We start from the raw sequence: 20,980 nt of genomic DNA, 5'->3' as shown, positions 1-20,980 counted from the left end.
TTTGCTGAAATATCTAAAAAAGCTAAATACGGATTTAAAAATAATTTTGCTGCATTATCAAAATAACTACGCAAAACACTCAAATTAGTTGGAATGTCAAAACTTTTTGCAACATTCTTCATTATGCTTGAGTTTCTTATATAATTGTTTTGATAGTCCAATAAAATTATTTTCAGATCCGTATCTAAATTTTTAGATACTTCGACAAAATCGTTCTTTCCGTGTAATTAAACAATTGAGTATACGCAATTTATGATCATTCGATCCGCAACACTGACACTACTGATTGTCAATATGCTACAAAGTTACAAATTTATAAGATAGATAACGCTAATTATGGCGTTATAAACAACGCGTCATGTGAAGCTCTCTAAAAAAAGAAAAGGGCGTTCTGAGGAACGCGAGTTAGATCGAGGTTGGAGAGAAAGGAAAAAAAGGGCGGCGACTCACCACCATGTCAGAGCCACTCTTGGAGGCGTCACTGACGGCGGAGGGGCTCCTTTCGATAACGAGGCCTCCAGGTACCGGTGTCGAGGTCGGTGTAGGTGTTGGTGTATTCGTGGGCGTCGGGGTCGCCGCCGAAGTGGTGCTGGCCGGCTGGCTTGACTTCGGGGTCGGTCCCGGTGTAACGACGGTGGACGATGCTGACACCGATTGATCCTTGTCGGAGCTTGTCTGGTTGTTTCCAGCAACGGCACCGCCGCCGCCGCCGACGATGGACGACGCTGCTCCTGCGGCCGCTGTCGAACTCGAACCACCGGACAATTCATCCGTTGGCAAAGAGCTCCCAACGTCTGTCAATAACAAGTATATACGTTCCGTCCATTATTTAACTCATTTCGAACACGACGTACTCTACGATCGGCACTTCAATGAGGAGTAATTTTATTAACTGCAGTTTCTCAAAAAAGTTACTTGTATACTGAAAAAGTCTAGTAATAGCTACTAAATGTATTTTGTTTAACGTGTTGTGGTACAATATTTAACAAATTACTAAACATAATCATAGTAATCCGCTATTTGGTAATAATTAGAAGTAAAATTAGCGTTTGGTTTGTTTCAACCAGACTTTTTTCAATGTATCAAACTTCTTCTAAAAATTTTTTATATGTTAACCAAAATGTAAATAAAATATTAATTAAACAATTACATAGATTATCGAGACGCTTTGTTCGAACATAAAATGGTATTAAAATATTACATAATTAAAGCTGTTAAAAATGCGCTTGTGATATTTTTACTGCTGTCATATAGTATATAATTTTTAGTCCACTGTTGAACTATTATAGAAACTCAGATTAATTTATTCATTAACAAAGAACTCCTGGAAGTCTAATAGTAAAGTTACTCCTATCGTTTAACTTCTTTAATTATAACATGGTTTATGGAAGTTGATTTTAACTCATAATTTTCAAAAATTAATTAATAAGGAAATATGTGAGACTTTCTGACACTGAAACAAATAATACACCAAGAAAAAAAATGTTGTATTTGTAACTATAATTACATGTTACTATAATTATGATTATTATTACTATAATATTAGTAACAATAATTACATACTTCTATCAACAAACATAATATATAATAACAACCAAAAATGACTATAATTATATATATATATATATATATATATATATATACTTGTTATTATTATAAAGTTGAATTTACTAATAATTAATAACCATATTATATGGTTATCTCAAAAGGTATTTAATTATAATTTATAGTAACCGTTTATTAGGTACTAATATTTATTATAGCAGTAATAATCGTAATTATAGTGTAACATGTAATTATAGTTACAAATATAAAAAATTGTTCTCTAAGTGTATAATAAATGTCGAATTTTGATTAATTTTTCCAAAAAGTTGTTAGTATATTTATAAAATTCGATTGAATGAAGTAATAAAAGAAATTTAAGTATTAAGTGAAGTGATATTTTCAAAGCGACTGCGTTATTCGCACCATGTACACGCATAGATGGACAATCCAGCATGAGTTTGCTGTTCCATATGCAACAACCGGGCCAGAAAAAAGTTAACGAAACTAATTTAACTCTCTACGGCGTGAGAAATTCAACGAAAATAAACATTTATGCTGGCGTGGACAATGTTGCATCGCCGAGGGCGTATGATAGTCCAGGACAGTGTCTTTCTTGTTACATGCACGAGATACTCGTTCATTACTTTCGTGCAAATTGCAAGGACAAAGTACGCCTTGATAAAGAAGAGCAAATTTGCAAAATCTGCGACGCTGCTTCGGATTATCTAAATATCTTGAAATTAACCTATTTCACCCAGGGTTACAATCGCGTTGAACAAATTTGCAAAATCCATGACGTTGTTCCGGATTGTCTAAATACCTTGATCGTAGTTTGATTTCCGCGTCGAAAAGGACACAAATCCAAGGTCGAAATGTTTGCAGAGTTGACTTTGTTGGCGAATCCATTTCAATTGTTTGCGAATTCTATTATATCTTATGGCTTTATAAAGATATTATTTACGCACTAACAACCGCGGAAGTTTTTATGGACAATTTACTTATATTTGATTTATTCTTAAAACTATAAAACTATTTTTATTTTAAATATCTTGAAAGTAATCTATTACAATGGGGAACATAATCTATAACAATCGCATTAAAGAAATCTGCAAAATCCACGCTTTGTTTCGGATTATCTAAATATCTTGTCCGTAGTTTGATCTCCGCATCAAAGAAGAAACTCAAATCCAGAGTTAAAATGTTTGCGGAATTAATTTTGTTGTAAGAATGAAATTGTATGAATGAAATTCTAAGAATGAATGTTGGTGAATACATTTCAATTGTTTGCGAATTATATCTTATTTCATTAAAAATATATTATTTACGCGGAAGCTCTTATAGTCAATTTATTTTGAGTTATTCTTAGAGTCACAAAACTATTTTTATTTTAAATATCTTAAATGTATATCTATTACCAATTACAATCGGGGGGGTTACAACAATCGCGTTACGCAGCATCATCTGTGCAAATCGAACACAAGGGACCTCATCTCTCTCGGCGTAAGCGAATTCCGTTCGCAGCGTGTAATTACCTTGGGCGCTTCTTGCTACGACTAGCTCAACCAGACCACGGGCCTTTTGAAGAATCGAGATCGCCTGCTCATGGGAGACGTTTGAGTCTAAGGGCTGCCCATCGATCGCCAATATTTGATCTCCCTCTAACAGTCGACCGTCGCTGAAACAAAAATACCATAATTCAGGTATGTGTTTATTCGTGGCGAAAATGATACTCGATTGCCACTTGTGAAAATGAATCTCAGAGTAAATAAAACAGATTGCTGAGTGAACGGTGAATTTTGCATTGAGACAGACGACGAAATGGCGCGCATTACGCGAGGCATAATATTGTTTGCCATTGACATTTCCGGCCGTTTGGCGCGCGTATTTGCTTTATGTATTTCGAATTGGGTCGGCTAAATAATCAGGAAACGATCAATAATCAACTTATCTAATAACGCGATATGAATACCCGCTATGCAAATACACGCGGCCCGCTCGGGTCTGTTATAATTAGATTGCTTTACGCGGGAGGAGGAGGAGGGTGGTCGTCGACCGCGCATTATCAGATCGTTGCGATTTTTATTCGGAGAAGAGGAAGATAGGGGTTCCCTATTACGAAACATCGACGCACGCGTAATTTCCTCCCTATCGCAGCGACCGCAACGTAATTAGCTCGTGTTTGTTTTAAGACTCTTTAACGACGCGGACGTAACGTTAAACTTCCAATCCCGAGTTATACGGCTGATATTAAACAAAAATCCTCCTCGTGTTCCTCCTCGTTTGCGAACGATAACGCTCACAAACGGGAGGCTGCAGGCGATATCTAGAATTTCCTCTCCTTATCCCGTATATTTATACAAAGCGCGGATTATCGTAACGTCGCCAGCTCGACACGGGTGCTCGGTTACTGGTTATGACGTATAGAACAAGACAACGCGTGCCGATATGATGTAATGTATCGGATGAAATCCTTTGCAGTTTCTCTCCCAACTCTGCGGGGCGATTATATTTTAAATAAAATTATCAGCATCTCGCATCGCGCTAAAATTTCCATGACGTTCAACAGTAATCGGATAATTCGTTTGACTCTAACTCAATTTATCATGCAGCTCCTTGCAGTTGCCTTTTCGAGAACGTGAGATTTACACCTTATATTACAGAGAATTAGATTAGAATGAACGCAGATGGTAGATAAGGAGACCGGACGCTGCGAATTTGGTTCTCGTCGAATTATCGATTTGTACACTGAAAAAAAAAATGTTTTATCAACAGTATTATTTTAATTAAAAAAATAATCTTATTGATTTATATATTCAGTGAGAGCAAAAAGTATTCGTGTAAGAAAATTTTTTATAAAAAAAGTCTTATTTGTAAAAAATAAACATTAATTAGCAATTTTATAAAATGAATATATTTTGTTCTAACATAAACAAACACGAGCTTCGCATATGTATTCCTGATTTTAGAAGCTAAATTTCTCGACTGTACGAATACTTTTTGAGTATTTAAATAATAGAATTTTTAATTTTCGCTTATTTTTCAGATGATATATTTTCTATAATTAATACACATCTTTTTGGTATATATATAATTTTAAGAAACATACAGTCTATTTTATTCTTTATGAATAAATTGTTAATTACCCAGCAAGAAATGATGATCAATTAAACGTCGAATCGACGTCGAATTGTTGTTGAAATCATCGTATCGATATCAATTCGACATCAATTCGATGACTCAATTTTCGCTGGATAATATTTACTTTCTAAAAATAAAGTTTTTTAAAAAAATATTTTCTCTGTACGAATACTTTTTGCACGCACTGTATATAATGACAATATTAATAAAACAAATAAAATTTTATTAAAACAATAGCATGGATTTGTTTTATTAATAATATTATTAAATTGATAAAATTATTTTCAATTAAAAACAATGCTGTTGATATAACAGCATTGTTTTTTTAGCATATATTGATATGATTATTTTTTTAGTATATATAAAGAAGATTTACGTTACTCGAGAAGGATGGAAGGAATAAAAGCTCCACGTGATATTATAGTTGTCCATTTAAAGGGCTATAATGGAGATAGTAAGTTTTAAGCCGTAAGAAATTAACCAATTATAGTACATTATTCTCTTCATATTCGACTGTGATTGGTCAATTTCTTACAGTTTACGGTATATTACTTTCATTATAGACAACTCTTAAGAAATACTATGACGGATACAACAGATTGCCGTAATGCCGAGACATTTCGTACCGAAAGTGGTCTACCCCGTCGTTCTATAGGTGCTGCCAAGATATAGCAAAGTTATCGATATATCGCTTCAAGTGGAACCAAGTGGAACAAGCCAGCCGGCCGTACGAGTCTGCAATCTGTCGAGAAATTCGAACGACAATGCGGCGGTACGAAGGATGAGGACAGTCTGATAAAGGTCTTTTGACAAGCGATAAGACCTGATATCTGATTAATTAAATTTCTCGATGACGGTCTTGGACAGGCAAGGCGAAATAACCGCTCGCTCACCAAGTACCTACCTTGTCTCGTAACTTTCGCGTAATTAAAACCTTCTTAAGTCTTTATAAAACCGGAACGTACCTTCTTTTACGTCACGAATACTAGAAGCCGAAATAAGGAACATGATAGCTGCCTGAATAGGAGACAACGTTTGAGTAGCAAATAAAAAGGACTTGTCCAATTTAATTTTAGAAATGCAAACGGAAATCTACTTCTACCTTTTGGTTGAAGTTGAAATTCACAAATCCTCCAAGCGATGCACCGCGCATCCTATATAGGAAACGTTCTATTTTCTAGTCTTTTTCGTGTTGGCATTAAAAATAAAATTTTTCGTGTAAACCGTGTCAGCTGACAAGGTAGTTGACTGCATTCGAGCTAAAAATCGTTTAGAGCGTTTTCGATGCTCCTATATCTGTTGAAATTTAATATGTCAAAGTATAAAATTATTAATAATTTAATAATATAAAATAAATTATTAATAAAATTTTATCTTTTATACATGCCATGAATACCATAACAACAAATAATTAAAATAACATCGCGCAACGAGAACCTACGGGATCGAAATTGCAGTAAGAATCTCTCATGATGATAACGCTATCGGAAATAACATTATGTCCGTTACCGCTTCCACGTCGCCATCGTTTATCGAGTGGGGCATTCTCCGCGACATTTGGCATAGCACGCAAAGCTACACACCGCGATCCAGCATTTAATGGCACGATGGTGGTCACGTTACCCAATTTCCGTCAAACCGAATTTCAATGCCTACGCTGTCGCTAATGATACTAATGATGTCGCTTTGGTCACGGTAATCTACGTTTCCATTTTCTGCGGTTTGAACAGGCGCCTGATGAGATCCGACAAGAACATAACTGTAATGATATAACAAATCTTATGGAGCTGTGTCGACGTAGAACAAAGCCACGTTCTCGCGAAAACGAAGATTCTTAAGAGATTATCCCGAATCTCCAAGAACTTAAGACCTGAGATACCAAACGTATAATTATTCATTCTGTACTCTGCTTTTCCATTTGTTAATACGATTATTCACTTTGCTATTCATCTTGCGTATTACGAAATGACATGAATGTTCCTTTGCATGAAACAATAATTTGCGTTAAATAAAAACCAAGAATGATATTAGTGTATTCTAGAAAGAAACTTATTTACAAGGAAACACAACCGAGTATCCTCCTTAAAAATATGAAACATATATTTTTTTATAAGATTTTTCGCACGTTAAGGGGAAACTTTCCCTTGAAAAAAATATTAGTTTTTTTCTTTCTAATATCTAATCATCAAAGTTTACCCCACCATTTAAAAAATATTTTTAATAAAAATTCAATAGTTTCAAGAGTACTTTATAATAATAATAATAAAATTTTTTTTAATTCCATAAATAATAACGATTCCAATAATTACAGAATTAAACAATACAATGTAGGGCTAAGAACCAACTCAGGATAACATTTGAGTAACAATATTATTATAAGCAATATCAAAACGTACAGACGTACGTTACAGCTCAGAGTTCAACAGTGTCAAGATCCATTTGATATCTCTGCGTTATAATATTATTTTCTGTACTCAGTTTATATATTTTTAATTATTTTTTACTTCGAATAATCAGCAGTTGCAATTAGAATATAAAGGAGGAATTCAGTATTATTACTTTAAATTTCAATGGGCCATTTTATTGTAAATTTGAGATGAAGCTCACGGCATCATAGACTGCATACGATTATGTGACTTCTGGAATATACATATGAACTACAAGTTCCGAGGAAAGTCGACTGAAGTGAGGCCGTTTTATGCCATAATTATCAGTACCAACATGCCAGTATTTATGCGCCTTTTTGTTATTTTGAACATGTTGCGTAGTTACATGTAACATTTTAATTTTATTTTTTAACATTGAGAAGGATTCGATAGGGGTCGAAACGTCTGTACGTTTTGATATTGCTTACAATAATATTGTTACTCAAATGTTATCCTGAATTGGTTCTTAGCCTTATATTGTACTGTTTAATTAAAAAAATTTTTTAACTTTCATAAAAATTTATAATACAAAAAAATTTTTTCATTACTGTTATAAAATATTTTTGAAACCATTTAACTTTTATTTATTTAATTATCAATTTAAAACACCTTTTATATCTTTTGGGGTGGTTTAGATATTCACTTAGGAAGAAAAAAAAGACTTTTTTTAAAGGAGGATTTCACCCTCGTGCGAGAAAATCTATAAAGTCTCTTTTTTTTTCTATATTTTAGCATATTCAGAGCTTATTAAAATCTGAGGGAGACACTCCATTATGTTTCTTCTGTGTATGCGAATTTACATTAATTAAACAAAAATATTATAGAAAGAAATGAGGTTTTTTAAAAACTGTACAGAAAGGATGCAACAAAGAAGTGTACAGATGAAAGAAAATTTAAAAAATTGCTACGAGGATAAAATATAAACCGATATCATTTACAGGAATTGCGCGGCAATAAATATCCGAAGAATAAAGTCATAACGATAAGAACGATGGAAATCCTCTTTGCGCGATACAAAAACAAGTAAAAATTCGTAAAATGAAGATATCAATGGTAACACATATAAACTGGTTAGAATATAAAGATAGCAGTGAAATAGCAGTGGAAATACGAGTCACGAATAAAAAAACGGCATTGATGCACTTTGAAAACCTCGAAAGAAAGGTAGATGGAAAGGTCATCGCGAGATCGTAATAATGACTCTGATAAAAATTTCGCTCGCAGCACGCGAGGTAGGTATATAACGTAATAAAAGCGAAACATATATAAGGATGATCGAGTTAATGCAATGGACAACGGTGGATGTGCCAGCGGATTGGCGCCGCGGCGCGCAGAAGCGCGTAGGAACGGCGTATTCAAGCTCTCTCTCTCCGTATTCAAGCGCCCTCGCCCTGTAAATTATGAATGAGGCGTATCCTGCGCGAGCCCGTGTGTACCGAGCTCTCAGATTACTCCCGCAGCTCGCCCGGCGCTTCAAAGTATATACGAGGGTGGATAGCCTCGTGTAAGGGTAAGCGAGTAAAAGAGTGGGCCGTGGAGTTCGTCGACGTAGGAGTAGGAAAACACCGACGGCGGCCAGCAGCGTCGAGAAGGGGCGGGGTTTTCAAAGCCGTCTCTTAGCATACACGAAGAGCGAGCATCCGGATATACCGTCGTAAAAGAAAAACGCGACTCCCTGCGCGACTCATTTTTCCTTCTCGCGCTTTTCTTCCTCTCTTTATCGCGCTTTATCGCGTTTCTAGCCGTTTCTCCCGGCCAGAATCGTTAAACTGACGTAACATCGAAACTCCGACATGAAATGTAAAAGCTCTTAGCTCTTAGCTCCTCGACTTAATGCTCGATATAATGGGCGTCTCTTCTCTTGTCCTTCTCTCCTATGATTTGCGTAAACAGGGTTGTCACAATCTCCTCATCCTAAAATTCCATGATTTTCTTTGACTTTCAATAATACTTTGAAAGTTTTTCTATTTTTGTACTAATTTGGAAACCATTAAATATTTTGAGAGATCAATTTAAAATAGCAAATTATTATTATAATGTTGCTGACACTGCTTGCATTTCTAACTGTTAAGTTGGTATTTCAAATTACGTATGAGATATATATATATGGAACTTTTTTACAGCCAAGAATTTTAATTTTTCAGGAAATTGTGCAAAATTCCCTGACTTTTCCCTGACCGTTTTTAATTCCTCTGACAATTTCCAGTTTTGTGGCAACTCTGTTGTAAACATTGCGTTTTAAGAAAAATGGCCTTTTCGGCAGATTGTTTGTCCCAATTCTATGCTACACTCTGGTCAGGTTTGGGGATCAGGCTTGGGGAAGATTTAAGATCCGTTGCACGACGTAACGTGAGACGTCTAACTATCCATTGTTTCGTACTGCGATATAGTTACACGACTGACTGGCACACTAAACTTTCGCCGAATTTCCAAACTGTTAGAGAACAGCTCGGGCTCACACTTTGTCTGAAACGCGACCATTATGCAAAATCGCCCACGTAAATTCTGCGGGAACTGCAAGTGCTACAAGATAATTACGTAACTAGCTCAGAGACGTAATTTATGCTCTACGTAAATAATACCGACAAACAACAGCAGCACGCTATGGAAGGGGATATTTTTTTTTATCTTCTTCAATGATCGTGCACGAATGTTTTCATTAAGCGGAAAAAAGTCATTTTTTTTTCATTGGAGCTGCTTTTTTGTACCTCTTCATTATTCGATCGGCCCTTGGGAAGGGAAGAACGGTTGTTGTTTTGCAATTCGGCTCTGCACTGATTGCAGTTAGTGATTCCAGCGCATCGCGAGTTATTTATTCTTCAGTCTGCAGACTGCCTGATCTGCTTGCAAGCGCTTGTAAAGCGCTTGATCGATACTATCTCTATCTATTGAAAATGGAGCAGTAACTGTGCACGTGTGTAAAGGATACGCAAAGATAATCTAAAATATATTCACACCGGCATCAAGAGTCGACAATTCATTATACTGGCCTCAATTTTAAATGTTGTTCGCTCCCCCATAAAGAGTTAATCTGTTTGACCGATTATTTTGAAAATGATAGTACGACCCGCTTATAAAGTATCCAAACGTTTCAAATGCCGAGCCCATTTCGATTTGCAACTCGCAAATGTTATTAGTTTAGCGACCATCGCTAAATGCAGAATACAGTTGGACTGTAAACATGAAAACAGAACGAGGTGAATTGTATTTGATTAGTAATTAAGCTTCACAATGCCGCAAATGCAGTCGAGCAATTTGCAAAAAGCACTGGCAGATAATCGTGACGCAACATGAAACAAAAATATTTTAATTCAATATGTAGTTCATAATTTTTCAACTTTAATACGATCACAGATATAAACAATATTCTTCGGTTAAAATGTATATATAATATGCATAGAAAATAAAATCGCGTATCTTTTAACATTATCACGTTCTCAATATATGACGTGTCGGATAATGAAATGCAAGAAAACTACTACTGCATAAAAATTCAATGCCGAGTACGTAGAAATAGAAAGCCCCAGAGCGGCAAAAATTAATGCGAATGTTCTGCACAAAGGAAATCCTCGATTTGTCTTCCGTTTTAGCCGCTTGTATTCCCTTTGACACACACATGCGCGCATGCACGCGCGCACGCACGCACGCACGCGCACGCACACACAAGGCGCTGCGGAAACTGTATATAATCGGAAAAGGAGTGATTCCGCGAATAAAAATAAACCGAAAATATAGAATAAAATTTTTTTGTATATAGATTTGTGTTTCAAGAAAATTGAGTTTAAATATTCATTAAGTATGCGCATGATAAGCACTTGACAAGCTATTAATCTACTTGATTCATTAATTATTTACCACTATTTTTATATCAGTCTGAATTTAATATAAAGTAACGTGCAAATAAGTATTTCAATAATGTATTTATTTTATTATCTGAGAAACTGCTAAAAATATCGGTCTTCATGTCGCAGATAAATTCTTGCTCGACGAATTAAAGATGCAAATAGAAATAGTGATGGACAGTTTGGTAAACAAGCAGATTATGGCTAGTCAAGTGCGCGTTAAGTACACGTGTACTTAACGAACTCGACTTTTAAACTCGATTTTCTCGAAAACAAAGCTCTGTACGAAAAAATTTTATTCTTTATTTTCGGTTTACTTTTACATGAGAGAGGCATCACCTCCTTTCCGGTTATATCACAATTTCTAGAACATTCTGTATATATATATATGTATATATATATATGTATGTACATATATATGGTTTATATATATATATATATATATATAAACCACATATGTATATATATATATAAACGACAGCGGGCACTTATCGATTCGCATACGAGTATGTTGTCCTACATGTATACCGTTTCTCACCACTTAGGAATAGCGGAGGCAGAAAACTTCCTCCCATTGTTTTCAGTAGTACCAGGGAGAGGTATCTCCCTCACATCAGATTCAGACCGCGTTTCCCCGGAATACCTCGCCGAAACTTTTAGAATATTAAGATATATAATCAAGATATATAGTCCGCGTCCCGAGGCTTAAGGCGAAACCGCGATCATCGTTTGCAAGTCAAATATACATATACGCCGCAATTTCTCACCGCGCCGGAATATATCACACGACGTGTGCGTGCACCTTAACAATTCCCCGACAGCGTCTCACAAACGAGGGTGTTCGCGTATCTCTGTGAAAATTTCCCTGTCGCACTCGCGACACTGTACTTCGAATTGAATACAGTGAATCTGCTACGAATTCGATCCGAGCTTCGTATCGCGCAGACACCTTCGTTATTTTTCATTCTGTAGAAACGTTCCCTTTTGCGATAACTACAATTGGATCGAGGCGATAAGAAGAAATGGCGATGCGAGAAATGACGATGTGACAAACAAGGTACATAATCCGAAGATGATTGATCGACATGTATCGAGAGATGCAAAATTGTTTTTTCCGAAAAAGTGAATCGCACGTCTACTCAACTACTCAAGCTATGTGAATGAAATTGGCTTTTCGGAAAAAGCAATGTTACGTGTATCTGGTTTATGCTCAATATTTATTTGTCGTACTATTCTTGCCAATGCCAAAACGAACTACTGAAGTAGTCAATAGACTCGCGATATCTGATAAATGACTCAATATCTCGCAGAATTCTCTTGCGTCGCGCAAAGTAAATATACGAAATAAGTTCCATTGTATTTGATGAAAACACAGATACACGGGAGAAATCACCGAAGAATCCCATCTTTTTCTCTCACTGACAGGTCGTGGACTCCGAATTAGTGGGTAAGCCAGGATGGATAAGCCAGAGGTTTTCGGTAGATTGACGTATAGGGCTTACACAGTGTCGGTCCAGTCACTGGTAGGTTAATCTTCCTTTCCCTCTCTTTTGTGCGACTCCAAAAAAGTTTTGTGCTGTTGGAAGCCGTCGCTGCAAGTGAAACGAACGCACGATAGCAGGTCAGCGATTCGACGAGGTCGAATCCGAGAAAGTGTAAGCAAAATTCTTCAACATGCAAAATTTCTGGTTTGCGATTAGCAAAATTGTCGAAACATCAAACAGCTGCACAGCACGCCATATCTTTACCTCGGAAAATTTAATCGGAACTCGCTAAGCCATTGGAAAGGATAGAAATTGCAGAGTAAGCATAAAATTATTCGATACACAACTCTAAGATCGCTCAATGCGTAACAATGCTTCGCTAACTAAATATATTTCGCAATTCTATACAGAAAGAACGATTTATGAATTATCTAAAAATTTTGCTAGATATAGACCTGATATAATTTTGTTGTTGGATCATCAAAATAATTATGTATGTATAGAACATTTAAAATCCGTAGCAGACTATAAATTGTGATTAGATTAACCAATCAAAGCAAATTCTTTAAACTTGAGATTGGTTTTCTTTCTTTTGATCGGTTAAATTTCAATCCAATCTCCATTTCAATTTCTAGTCTAATACGGGCTCAAGCGTTGATGATAATGCTAAAAAAAAGTTTTAAGTAGCAACCAGCGTCCCGCATAATTATTCTGATAGTCCAAACAAAATTATTTTCAGATATGTATTTAGCATTTTCGATGCTCCAGCAAAATTGTTCTTTCCGTGCATTAGCGACAAACAAACCGTCGTTAAAATTATTTAAAACTGTTTCTCAGAATTACAAAATTCCATCTAACGTGATCTGCGCTACTTACCAGGCGCAAGTGCGTACTAAAAATAGCAACTAAAAATACGATCGACTTCACCTCGCCCACGCAGACACTCCGAGCGGACACGATCGAATAATTTCGCACTTACCGCAGCAGGACATCGTTTAATCGGAGAGTCCATAATGGATACAGACGCTTCTCATACCCGACACCCGATGAAGTTGTATTAACTCAAACTCGCGCTGGCTGAGATAAGGAAATCCTAACTCGAGTTACTGAGATGCTGAGGCATCGGTATACGCTCACTATCTTGCGGTTAGATAAATTAACCCGTTGTCAAGTCATTTATTATTTCAGAAAGGATCGTCAATCAGAAAATAGGAAATGTTAATTAAGATCTAAATTTCCCGAAACATGACAACTCAATTACGTGAGACATGACTTTGTCATTGACATATACTTGGCTATTCAAAACTTCCTTTCATATACGTGAAACTATTACGTACATTAAGAGCATTATCTCATTAGGGTTTAGGTTACTCGATATATACCTCTGTATCCTACGTACCCTTTAATGTACATATATTGTCACCGCGATATTATCCGACATGATCAAAGCTCCGTGCCAAGTTGCTTGACGAGGGTACTTCGTCTAATCTCTATAATTCACCGCATAAGCGTCGAGTGAGAGACTAGACTCATTTAGATTAATCGATGCTCAATTTAATGAACTAAAGGAGGATTCTGTCGAACGATGAACGAGCTATCACATCGATTTTATTCTGTCATAATATTAATCTTTAAGTAGGTGGCTACAGCATTCTACGTTATCGATACCTTATTAAAGTTATCTTGTTCCGGAAAAAGAGGAAAATAAAAAGAAATATACCCAAGGTCTTAATTTTTACATTCCTCTATCTCATAAAAATATAAATAATGTAGATTTAAGTCTATACATACTGCTAAAAAATATAATTAAAAATTAAATTTGTTTGGGGTGTTTTGAACACTTATCTACTCAAAGGTTAATGTTTCATTCTATTTCTTGTTTTTCGACATGTATCTTTAATGAATATAATTAAAAGAACGGTAATGGATTTTCTAAACAAACAAACAGAAAAAGTCGGTTCCCAATCCTAGTTCGGAAACAAAAACACTTGCGAGTGACTAACCATTTTGTGAATAAACAAATACACACATCACGCACATACGACAGGGCAAGAAAAGAAAATTAATCGAACAAAACCGTTGACAGTACTTTGCAAAAACGAGTTAAAAAAAAAAATACCAGAAATGTTTGTGAAAGACGACGAAAAGTTGGATGAGAGAATGCGTGAACACGCGAAACCAGGCGTAATTAATCTAATTAGAGGCCGCGCCGTGTGCGTCCTGAAACAAAACAGATGAGACCCTCCGACGTAATAATCCAGGCACGAAAGCACAGAGATCGAAAGATACCGCTGCTGACCTATATCATTTGAATTCCATTCGCGTTTAAATGCCACGTGAAGCCGAAGAAAAAGAAAAGAGACGTAAATTGGCCGTGTCGCAAGCGCGGTATCGTGAGAGGAAGTGGTCGAGATTACAGCAAGAATAATGCGTCCCTCAAGCTCATGGCACGCCGATATTCTGGACGAGAGCGATCCATCATTTATTGCGATTTGAAGTGACACCGCGTACTCCAACGTTTATTTTGCTGCCCGCTGCAAACTGTCCTTAATCTACGAAAGTGCCTCCTCATCCATTTCAAGCAGACCTTCAAATTATGTGATGTGACGCTTATAATCTTTGTCCCTTCTCTTTTGGAATGCGAATTAAAAAACCAAGTTTTTTCTTTCCAAGTTCAACACTTGCTTTCATTCGCTTGTTCTTCATGCACTCGTTTTCATAAAACGTTCCAGTTCTATCAAATTTAAATAACAAATTCTTTGGATAAATTTAAAGTCGATCACTCCTTAGCGAAAATTTCAAGACGAAAGTAGCTCCGCTGTTAAACTTTAAGTTAACTAATTAACTACGTGAATTTATTTGCTGCATTTTCATAAAAACATTTTGCAATTATTTGCATAAAGAAAATGGTTGAGATAGCAGCACGACATTTTATAGATGCCAATTAAAGAAAAAAAGAGCATTGAAAATTTTCGTTAGCGAGAGTGGTGAACAATATAAACGATTATACAAAATTAAAAACAACAATAGAGAGATATGACGGCGGATTGATTTCCAATCCTTTCAATTAATTTCTTCGAATGAAATTAATATTTGGTTTGAAATGTGATTGATATTAAACAATTTTACACGGTAGAAAACATCGGAACAAAAAATGCCCGATTGAACATAAAAATCGGACCTGTGACGAGATCACAAAGCGATGCGTCTATGTAAAAGACTGGCAACGGGCATATTGCCAATAGCACGTAAATATTTGGAGCAAACAGCATTTATCAATGACGATCTTCTCTGGCGTCGCATTAAATTCTCCAATTGAGATCTCGAAAGAATCCAAATGCATCGGTCGTTTTATTATTCAAAATCAAGCAAGATCGTGTAATCACTTTTATGTCAACGTCGTTATTCGCTTCAGCTAAAAGCTTTTGCATAATAAAAACATTATATAATAAATTTACAGGTCAATAACTTTTTCACGTAATTGTATAAAATGTCAGTTTCGATATTGTATAATTGCTAAAAATTCTAGAAATTTTTCTAACCAATTTTGATGAGGCCTCCACGTTTTTTTGTAATTGTTATTATTATTATTATTATGACAAAAATTTTCACGGAATTATTGAAAGTTATACAGAGATATTATAAACGATATGTGACCATATATCTGTACAATCTGGGAACGGATTAACGGTCAAGGCATATTAGATTTATCGCACTGATTAAAGCAGGAAACGGAATCGAATCGCGCGACGACGTTATGGTAATAACGCGTTTCCATATCAAAGCTGAATATTTTATCTTTCGGGGCGGTGAGCGACCGCGCCATATAATTTATGGAGGGTACAGATTTTCCAACGAGCACAATTCAACTGCTTATAGGAATATTCATGTGGTCGTCGGTCAGTCGACGGTCGGCCGGCCGTACCGCGTACGAGAATAAACAGCGCGATCATCACGAAATTACAGACCGTTGTTATTAGAAAATGGAAATGTGCTGGCAATTCTCATTTTGCAAATGAAATAATAACTAGCTGTAAAATAACACAGCCCGCGCTGTTACATTCTCCACAATTTTCGCCCCGATACACCAGAATTATTTCACATCGGCGGTATACGCTCGATATGCCCGAAAACGTCTCATCCCAAGCAAAGCGAGCCGAATATATAATATAAAACAATATTAAAATTTCTCCAAACATTTACCTAGCAGATACCCCGTCCCTTGCGATCGTTTCAGTGAACGGAAAATTAAAAAATTATAAAACGTTTACGTTATACGGGTTCTATATATAGTGCGTGTTTTTACTTTATAAATTTATAAAAAATTCCAAGAGATTCGACATTGATCGAACGCAGATGAAAAGCTCAATTTAGATTAATGTACATCAACAAGATTTTTATTGTACAAAAATCCATTGAAATACAACATCTCGTTATAATAATAATAATAATAATAATAATAATAATAATTCACTGTGTAAATCTTTTTACGGTTAATTATTTAACGCGCAACCAAGCGTTGGATTTAAATATGTATTGAAGCATATAATTATTTTACAAATTTTCACATTAATTTTTAATGAGTTATTGGGATTTATTAATTATATTCGAACAATCGCTACACTCTGCGACAAAAATTGTTTATTTAACTAAATTAATTTAGTTTGTTTTTACTTTTTTAAAGTATATATTCAAGTAAAATACAATATATTTAACTTAAATACATCTATTCTTCATCGAAATAAATATAAAAACGAATTAAATTAATTAAATAAACAATTCTCGGTGTATAAAACATTTATATTAATATGAGAAATTTTATTTATAACAATCAAAGAAAAAACACATCTATCTACGGGTCTTCAATAGTAATTCATCAAACAAAATCATCGTGAGTTCATTCGCTTTAATGTTGCCGTCGTTGCGCACTTGCTCGAAATAATTTCGTGTCAGATGCAATTTGTAGATCCTACCGCAAAATTCGAACGGATGACAACTCATTAATTAAAATCAAACAAATCGCTATATTATGTATCGCCGTAGTATGCGTACCATTTTCATAAATACGCGATGAGGTATTAAATTCGACACAGAGTATTCGCGACGAACACGTGCGCGCATCACTGTGTTAAAAAGCGAACGAGCGAACGGACGTATTTAAAATTTATTCAGCGCATAAATTTCAACGGACGGCCTTCCGAAAATTCGCATAAATGTAGCGGTTACTGTACTATTAATACCGCAACATAACAATTTCCTAGTATTTGCATGCATATGTAACGAACGCGAGCGGACCACATACACAGGAATTTTGAAATATACATTTAAAATTCCTAACTATTATTTCTAAATATTCCTTCAATCGAGTATGAAAAAAAATATAATAAATCTTATTTAACTTTCCGGAGCTAAACAAAATCTGTAATACCATTACTAATGCCAAAATCTGGTTGTACACACAATCAAAGGAACAAGGGAAACAGAATAACAGATTTCATCCTATTAGAATGTGCATTTCGGTGTAACTGGTTTCCTGTTTCTATTCCTTATTTCCCTTTGATTGTGCACGCAGCTCCTAAAATCCGTTTAATTTATGTTAATTAAAAGGCACTAATTAATTTCAAGGAACGACAATTCAAAGAAAATTTATAATATAATGTAAAATCAAAATGGTATTACTCGTAAAAAGTAATGAATACTTTGTAATATTATCGAAAAAATACTAAGTGTATTTTAATAAGAACAATCTAAATTTGCAGATGTAACATAAAGAAAATTGAATTGTTTGACATTTCTGATAAAGAGATTTCTAATTAAAGTGAATCCAATAAACCATTGCACTTTGGAAGGTTAATTAATCCGAAATATAACACGTTAAAACGTATATCACGGCAAGAGAGAATTGAGATTTTCCCTTCCTTTTTTGACATCGCGCGTAGTCATTATTTTTTGAGAAACATATTTTTCACATGAACCCGAGTCTTTACAAAAATGAATTCATCTTTGAGTACTGGTTTGGTATAAGCAGTATAATCATTTTAGCAAGTTTAAAATGGCCATTCCATGAAAGTGTTTTGTGACTATTTTGAATCCGCGCGTTACAAAAGAGGTGATACAACGAGCTATGAAAAATAGCGTAATAGGAATCATATTCTCGTCTCGCGTGCGTAATTTATATCGCCGGGCAAATGCGCGAGGATCGATATTACTACAAGCAGCTCTGTTATTGCGGCAGAAAAATGTTAACATCGCGCGAGTGTATAAAGCGTGTCGCTATTAAACAGCATCTCGATCGGATATCGAATGGGATAATGTCGCTCTTTTCTTTTTTACTTATATACCAGATCGACGCCGATTGAGACACACGACGTCGTATATGTGACGGACGCGCTTTATCGAACGATTGTTTGATATTCCAGACGGGCGCGATCCGTCATCGTTCCGCACGCACGCCTCCAACAAGCACGAGTGGCGGCACTCGAACGCGTATACGTACATTACGTACATTACGTACATTACGTATATTGCATTCTGCCGACGCCGACGTCGCGAGCGAAACCATCCTCGCCGTTTTTGCCCGAAACGCATGGTGGAAGCGCGTAACGAGCCATCTCCTGCACTTTCTGCCACCAGTTTCCGCTTTTTGCCATTTCCCTCTGTCTCTCAGCGAAACGCATATGCAGGGAACCGACACCCTGCACATATACATCCCGCTCTTGGCACGTAGCCGCCGGGACGATAAACCGTGTTACCAACATTTTACAAGGGGTAAGGGTGGACGTTTCTCCGTCGGGAGATCCATTCTCTACCCACCCCTTCGACCAGGGTTCTCGCCCTTTCGAGCGTACATTCGAATGTGACGGGATTACTCGCGCCGGAAATATCGAGATAAACGAGATATCGTCGTTACATCTCGTATTCCCATCGCGACCGTGTCACGAACACACGAACAGTTTCTCTCTCCCTCTATCTGTGTGTCCATCTCCCCCCCCCCCCCCCCCTCTCTCTCTCTCTCTCTCTCTGCATCGCGCCTATATTCGACCATTATCGCTATGCCATCAATTCCATCGGAATTAATCGTCGACGTTGAGCGAACCGCTTCGTGCCGCAGGTTATTGTTGTTGCAGCAACCTGACGTCATTAACGAACCACAATGGAGTAATCAATGCAAAGATGGGGAGGTATGTGCGCGCGGAGACGATGTGTGCGGTGACACGGTAAGTGCCGCGTCGACTGCGACGTTTCCGCTGCGACATGAGACGTCGGCCCCAAGTTCTAAATCGCACACCGATTACCGTACCTCGGCCGCGTGTCTTCGTAGCCTCATTTCCATATAAATATAAATGTAACGCGCAAGATTCTACGCTTGAAAACCGTAAAAGAATCCCTTTGGATACGTATCTCTTCGTTGGAAGCGGATTGGCAGAGGCTCCGCCCTAAAATGGACGGCTTTCATAAGAAGAGGAACCAAGTATATCTATGTCGATACCAAGAAATGGATTTTTAGCATTCCCTCGAGAGCGAATAGTTTACGTACTTTATGCTATCTGAATAATCCGTAACTATACGTTTTTTACACAGATGGTTTTCCAACGTTCTTACAGATTAGAATATATTGAATAAAAAGGAAAATAAAATTGTTCTTCATCAGAAAATGTTCCGAGTTTAAATCATTACTGTTCCAACAATAAATTTCAATCAAGTTGCAATACGTTCGACCGGAAATATTGATAAGTTAAAAAGGAACGATCATTTATATACGCATTCAACAAATATTATTAGCTTAACACGGAATAAATGCGATAACTGCTTATTATACATTGAGAAAATAATTAGCGTAATTAATTTTGCACTGAAGATAATCAAATTAAAAATCAACGTTGAACGTTATATAGTTATAAAAGCAGTAATGACGCGATTAATCAATAACAAACGAGCAATTATCGCAAGAATAGAGAAACGCTGGCTCGTACAAAGCGAGATAAGTGTCGCGGTTGCGCGAATGATAATTCATATTAGCTCGACAATATCAGAGAATTATTGCTGCAACGTGTGTGCACGATTTAAATTAAATATTAAATATGATCAAATTTGCATATATATTAACGATTATATTTCATGTTATCTCAAGAAGATCAGATTTCTTCGTCGTTTGTATTACGTACTTATCACGGAAAAAACATTTTTATTGAAATATCTAAAAATTTAGCTAGATGCAGATCTGAAAATAATTTGATTGAGTTGTCAAAATAGTTTTGCAGAAATTTCAATCGTGATAAGAAAAGCTACAAAAAGTTTTGATATATTCTGGCAATCAGTTTGAGAGTCCTGCGTAATTATTTTGATGGCTTTCGGATTTGTATCTACATGGAAAGAACGGTTTTGCTGTGAAATTGAAAATTTAACTAGAAACAAATTCGAAAATAATTTTGTTGAGCCAAAGTAATTACATAGAACGCTCAAACTGGTCGCTAAAATGTCAAAACTTTTAGCAGCATTGCTAATCACGCTTGAATTTTCTACATAATTATTTTGATAATCCAAC

General features: G+C 36.0%; 1 protein-coding gene across 1 annotated transcript in view; it reads right to left on the bottom strand.

Moving 5' to 3' along the window:
- LOC108761338 (uncharacterized) overlaps positions 1–20,980 on the bottom strand; it is a 117,659-nt gene that overhangs the window by 60,318 nt on the left and 36,361 nt on the right. The window contains exons 6-7 of the mRNA XM_018507809.1: positions 3,078–3,220; positions 451–794 (exon numbers count right to left, since the gene is read on the bottom strand). Of these exons, the coding sequence (XP_018363311.1) occupies positions 451–794; positions 3,078–3,220 (487 nt within the window). The remainder of the gene's footprint in view (positions 1–450; positions 795–3,077; positions 3,221–20,980) is intronic.

The sequence above is a fragment of the Trachymyrmex cornetzi genome, unplaced genomic scaffold (genome assembly GCF_001594075.2).
Source record: "Trachymyrmex cornetzi isolate Tcor2-1 unplaced genomic scaffold, Tcor1.1 scaffold1093, whole genome shotgun sequence".
In the NCBI taxonomy this organism is placed as follows: domain Eukaryota; kingdom Metazoa; phylum Arthropoda; class Insecta; order Hymenoptera; family Formicidae; genus Trachymyrmex; species Trachymyrmex cornetzi.
The sequence above is the reverse complement of the archived record's forward strand: the minus strand, read 5'-3'. Positions and strand labels throughout refer to the sequence as shown.